Source organism: Caretta caretta, chromosome 9, assembly GCF_965140235.1.
Source record: "Caretta caretta isolate rCarCar2 chromosome 9, rCarCar1.hap1, whole genome shotgun sequence".
Lineage (NCBI taxonomy): Eukaryota > Metazoa > Chordata > Testudines > Cheloniidae > Caretta > Caretta caretta.
Genome location: NC_134214.1, coordinates 54,162,332 through 54,168,331, shown reverse-complemented (window position 1 = coordinate 54,168,331; position 6,000 = coordinate 54,162,332). Strand labels below are relative to the sequence as shown.

At 48.8% G+C, this 6,000-nt stretch overlaps 1 protein-coding gene across 1 annotated transcript in view; it reads left to right on the top strand.

The window, feature by feature from the left end:
- The first annotated feature begins 4,959 nt into the window (after positions 1–4,959).
- Positions 4,960–6,000, top strand: part of LOC125642807 (ovotransferrin) — a 72,789-nt gene continuing 71,748 nt past the window's right edge. Inside the window, exon 1 of the mRNA XM_048864616.2 lies at positions 4,960–5,111. Coding sequence (XP_048720573.2) covers positions 5,069–5,111 — 43 coding nt within the window. The 5' untranslated portion in view covers positions 4,960–5,068. The remainder of the gene's footprint in view (positions 5,112–6,000) is intronic.

The following is a 6,000-nucleotide window of genomic DNA, read 5'->3' as shown; positions in this document are numbered from 1 at the left end:
CATTTTGGTCTGATAGGGATGCGCATAAAAACAAATTGTGAAACTTATCAAAAGCCAAAAAATTTAACAAGTGTCTAAATCTGAGGCCCCCTTTGAGCTTGAGGCCCAGGCCAAATGGCCCTCCTGGCCCCAGCTCTGATTGGCCCTGGCTGCTGCAGCTGTGCAGTGGGGGAGTGAGCTGGGCAAGGAACCTGCTGAGACCACTGCAGTGACAGAATGCAGGGAGCAGGGGCACTGGGCCCCCCCCAACTCCATCCCTTCAGCGCTGCCTTGGGGGATGCAAGCCCATCTGCTTCCCACTGTCCTCTCCAGTGCCAGGTACCCCCTGCCCCTTTCCCCCCATGGGGCACCTCCTCTTCCTGCCCCTGCCATGAGTGCCATGTACCCCTCCCCCTGTGAGTAGCTGGGCCAGGGCTTCTGTCACTGTCTGGAGCGGTGTCCCATGGCACTGAGCTCCATCTGCTTCTCCCACCAGACAGAGCCCCTTCCTGCCCCCAGGCCAGGAACAGGACCTGCTGCTGGCGGGTCTGCATCTCTGTGACCGGATCTGCTCTCTCCTGGCACCAGTCCCTGTGTCCCCTCTCTGTGACAGGAGACATGATGATTTTAGGATGGGGGAGTACTGTTGAAGTGCTGGTTCTTGTTTACTCTTTGGCATCCTTCAGGGGCTAGAAACCCATTTTCTGGTTGCTGGAGGAAGCCTTTTCTGAGCCAGCATGGAAAAGACACTTTTCAAGGACCGCTGTGAGCTTGTGCTGCACAGGCCTTTGGGAATTCACACTGAACCCCGTGATAGGAAGCGCAACTGCCCAAGTCGCCAACAGGAAACTGATTTTTGTTTGTTTTGTAATGGGGATTAGAGATAATGATTTCAACAAGCTTTCTTTTTTCTCTATTTGTTGCTTTTTTTCTGTCCCATTCCCCCTATTAATCCTGATGTATACCTGGGAAGCTGTGAAGTTAATTTTTTACACTGATTTTCACCCATTTTTAATTTTTTTGAGAAATATTGATAAATTCCTGGGAAATTAAAAAAAAAAAAAAGGAAAATGGCACACTACAAGTTCATTAGTGTACTTTGATCTACTCCACTTTGAAATGGGAATAGATCAAAGTGCACTACTAGGGAATTAGCAGGGTCCATATGGCTAGTGCAAAGTAGATTTACAGCCCTGCTGACTGCCCAGCAGTCATCAAGACAAATCCCTGCTTCAGGGTTTCTTTTGGAGTAGTGCGGATGCTGTATGTAAAACAAAAACAACCACCACAGAAAATGCATAGCTTACATCAGGTTCTCACACACTCTACTACATTGTATGGCATGAAGAAGAACACCAGATGCCTTAATCCACCTGAGAAGCATAGATGTTCAGTTGGATGATACTGTTTGAAGAGAGTAGTCCCTTTATCAATTGTTTTTTAAAAACAGGTTGGCATCAGCTAGCTAACCCTTTCATTGCTCAGTCACTACTTCTTTCTGTCTTTCATCTAATCTAGCTATCTCTGTCCATTTAATCTAGCCTACACCTTCTTCCCCTCCCCCAGGCCTAATGTGCTTGTTGCTGTAGTATCACACATTAAAAGATATCCTGTCAGTGAGTATGGCCCATCTCTACTTCCACAGGGTTGTATTTCTCAGGAGCATGTGAGGTGGGGGATCTCAAGGGGATTTGGGAGATGCTAAGTCTAGGCTCACCAGAGGGCAAGTATGAAAAATCGGGATGGGGGGGGAATAGGTGTCTATATAAGAAAAAGTCCCCCAAATTGGGACTGTCCCTATAAAATCAGGACATTTGGTCACCCTAGCTAAGCCCCTCTGTATGTATCTTCATTTGGGCAAGGCCTCTGCAGCATGGTATGGCTTGCACTGACCTGCAAAAGAGGCAAGACACATGCTCATCCTGAGCTCCAGGAGAAGATGTTTCCCAGGTGAACGCCCCGCAATCGCCAATACCCTGCCCCAGCATCTAGGGCTTTTCCCTTGGGTTCTGTCAGCTCCATTGACTAGGGCATTCTTAACACTTCAAATGTGGCCCACTGTAAAATGTTTTTTCCATTTGGTGGGGAAAGTTCTCCAGAATCTAAACATCTGGGTCTCTTTTTAAATAAACTATCTCATCACCAAGAATTCCAGGGGCATTATTTTTATAGGAGCAAAAGTTTTGTTCTCCCTCTACCAGGGAACAACAAACACTGCTTTCCTGATCTGTGCTGACATTGTCTCCAAGTCTGGAGCACACAATGCCATGTTCATCTCAAGGTTCATCAGAACTACAGAGCGAGAAAGCAATACTTGCTCAGTGGAAAGAAGAAGAAATCAGTTGCAGCAGAAAGGATATTTGCAACCCCCACAATCTAACTGCAATAAGACACTTGGCAACTGTTGATGTGAAGCCAGAGGAAATGACTGGATGAACGTCTCTCGTTGCTTTAAAGCATTATGAAAAAGCGAGCCTTGAGGATCTGGAGTTCTTTAAATGAGGAATATATAAGGTCCCATTTGAGCACATTAGGATACAGTCACTGTGGAATGAGTGCATCCGATGAAGTGAGCTGTAGCTCACGAAAGCTCATGCTCAAATAAATTGGTTAGTCTCTAAGGTGCCACAAGTACTCCTTTTCTTTTTGCGAATACAGACTAACACAGCTGTTACTCTGAAACCTGTGGAATGAGAGATGGCACAATCACCAGTTTTGGTAGGTCATGGGATCTCAATAGCCCCTGATTATTTCCAGACAGGAGCTTCTCACCAGCTCCCTCTGATTCAGCCAGTAAGTGGTAAACAACTCGTCTGCAGTGGTTATCCTCTCATGCTAAACCTCTCACCTTCTGGAATGTAACAAGTCCACATACTTCCACCCTTTATTTGCTCAACCAGCCCCTTTAGTCTATGTTCAGATGCCTGTTCCAAAAGAAGTTGTTAAAGGCCATGCAATGTAACAATCCCATGCTGGTGGGGTGATGGGGGAACCCCTCTGAAATACACGTCCTTGTCCCATGCCATGCCTACAAGTGGGAGAATTTAAAGTAATTTCTGATGTAGCCAGATATTGGCGGTGTTAGGAACTCCAGGCTTGGAATGCCAGCATCTTGGACAGTAACCTCTGGGGAACTGGGCTGGCCTGGGGAGAACGGTGGTTGCTGCAGATTGTGGCAGCTCCTGAACCCCTCCCTCTTGGCGGTCCCTGACTGAATTTTCACTGTACTTTACTAATTCCCTTAGGGTGAAATTCACCCCTGTACAGAAGGCCAGCACAAAGCATCACTGAGGGGTTCTAGTGGTGGCTAGGCCTGGTTTAGCACAGGGGAGAATTTCATCCTTATTTTTTAATCCCAGACCGAGTGCTGGGTGCTGCTTGATACACAAATAAAGAAATGCGTGAGCATCCAAGGGCCAATCGAAGACTGGACAGGAATGTACTGGGAGGCCTAAAGAACAGTGATACCTCAGCATAGTTATGCTCCAGTCCTTGCTGTTGTTTTCTATGCATTAGGGTGTGACGGCAGTATACTGAAGTGGGTTAGTGTCTGTGGGCCTCATGGAAGAATGGAGTGAGCAGGAGGGATTTGGATGGAGAAAGTGGCTATCTGGTGCATTGGGCTGGGGAAGGAACGCTGTGTATAGAGGATGGCGGGTCTTTCTTTTGGGAGAGTCGAGAGGCTGTAGATTAAAATTTGCCAAAACCACCTGCTCAGAATGGAATGTTCCCAACTTCTGGAACCTGTGGCTATTGCTAGATTGAATCACGTGGCCTAGGCAGAGGGCTCTGGGCAATGGAATAGCTCCTCCAGGAGAAGAATGAGCTGATTTCAATGGGTGTCAAGAACATCCTTAAAGTCAAGGATGTGCTTAAGTGCTGTGCTGAATCTGGGCCTTAACGCGGAAAGACCCAGGCAGCCCATGGAGGAATCTGAGGGTGGGGGTGGTGGAGCTGGCACCACTGGAGGGATGGTGGGGGGAAGAACACTTTAGCTGCCGCTTGTGTAGTTTGGAGAGGTGAGAGCCAGGTGGGCCGGAGAGGAGACTCAGTGACTGTAAGAGCTATGAGTGGTCTCAACCACCTGAACCGGTGGCCTGGCAGAGGAGGCACAGGAAGGAGCAGTTGTTAGAGGGAGCAGGGAGAGGATGTGGTGAGACCACTGTGGCTGTGCACTGCTAGCTCCAACGCTTCGCTCCAGAGGCTGTGTTCCTCGATATACTCTGGTCAGTTCACTCCGCGCTCTGTCAGCTTCCCGCTGGAGAATCCCAACTGCAGAGCAAAAGTCCTTTTAAAAGGCACAAGGGGCTTTCAGGAGAACGCAGAGCCAGCATTGCCGCCAGAGCAGGTGGCCCTGATGAGGGAGGGGTGTAGCGAGGAAAGCTCAGGGATGTCCCAAAGGAAGTGAGTCACTCAGCGGGATAGTAAAGCATTTTGGATTCATTCCTTCTGGATGGAACATGCTCTGTGATTGCAAGGTTCCTCTTACTGACTCCTCTCCCTGCATTACAGTTATGGTATCAGGTGTTCTGGGAGCCACTGACTAATGTCCCAATTGCCAAGGCCTGGCATACAGGACGGGCAAAGACTCCTCGGTGAGAAGGAAAGGCAATAGTTAATGGGAAAGAAGACTAAATAGTCTAGATTGGATTTGATTCTCACAGTGGCTCTCTGAGATTAGCCTTTGTAAGGCAGGGGGTGGCTGGAACAAAAAAAATAGCCCTTCCCACTGTATTTCAGCCAAGCAGAAATTGAAATGACACAAAGTGGGACTTTCCCATTTTAAATCCCTTGGGTGAACAACATGCACCTGCCTTGCTCTCACTCATGCCTGCATGTGATTCAGTGCCAAAGTGAAATGCTGCCTGAAAATGGTCTGACTGGAATGGGGCAGGGGGGCGGGGTGAGGAAATTGAGGAGCTATTGGGAAACAAGGACAAACACTGCCAGTCATTGCTTCTGCTAACACAGCGAGCCCTGTCCCGCTATAAAAAGGCAAAGAGTAGCCTAGGAGCCATCACAGACTCAGAGGGGACAGTCTCTGAGTAAAGCTCCTGCAAGACCTGGCTGCCAAGCCCAGGAGAGAAGGATGAAGTTCGCTCTCCATGCCACGCTGTCCTTGGGGATATTGGGTAAGTGCCTGCAGAGCAGCAGTTTCGAGGTGTGGGTGTCACTGACATTCTCAGCAGCCCCTGCACTAGCCAGAGACTGAGAGGACGTTGCATAAGGGAGCCAGTTTAATTGCAGTGCACAGTAAACGCCAACAGTCACTGAACTGTGCAGGACAGAAACCAAAGGGAAAACAGCTGCTGGGTGCTGGACTGTGTCACTTGTTTGCCACGGATCTTGCAGCCTGGAGATAGCAATTTAATACTAATTACAGTAACTACCACCATTCCTATTTTGCTAAGGGCCTGATCCAAAGCCCAGTGACAACCACAGGAGTTTTTCCATTGACTTCAATGAGCTTTGGATCAGGCCCTAAAACAGTCTGAAGGGACAGGCTGCGGTTTCAGGTTTGCTCCTTATACGGAGCTCCTGCTGCAGGTATGGGTGGAGGTATGTCCCCCCGGTGGAGCACTGGTGTAGGAGAGAGTCACTGAAAGCCTTCCCTACAGAGGATGTACATGTATTTAGAGAAGCTTCTTAAAATAATATTAAGCAAAGAATCTTTAAGGTGAAAGTTACAAAAAAATTACTGCAGAACCTGTAGGCTCCTGTCTTTCTAACCTGTCCCATATTCTTCTCTGGGGGCGGAGGGGGGGTCCCTGCAGCTCAACTTTGGACGCCCTTCTTGTAAAGGGACATGCCCCTTCAAACCCCCCCCACCCCCGACCTTGCCTGAGAGTCCAGGGCTTGGCTCTCCCCACAATACCCTGCATTGCTTGGGGTTATCTCAAAGAAGCTTCCCCAATGGTCTAGTGCCACCAATGACTGTACCCCTTCTCTTCTACCCCAGCCCTGCTCAGCAAGATGAGGCTGTGAGGAGCACCTCTCTTTCTTCTCCTGGGCCCAGAAAGG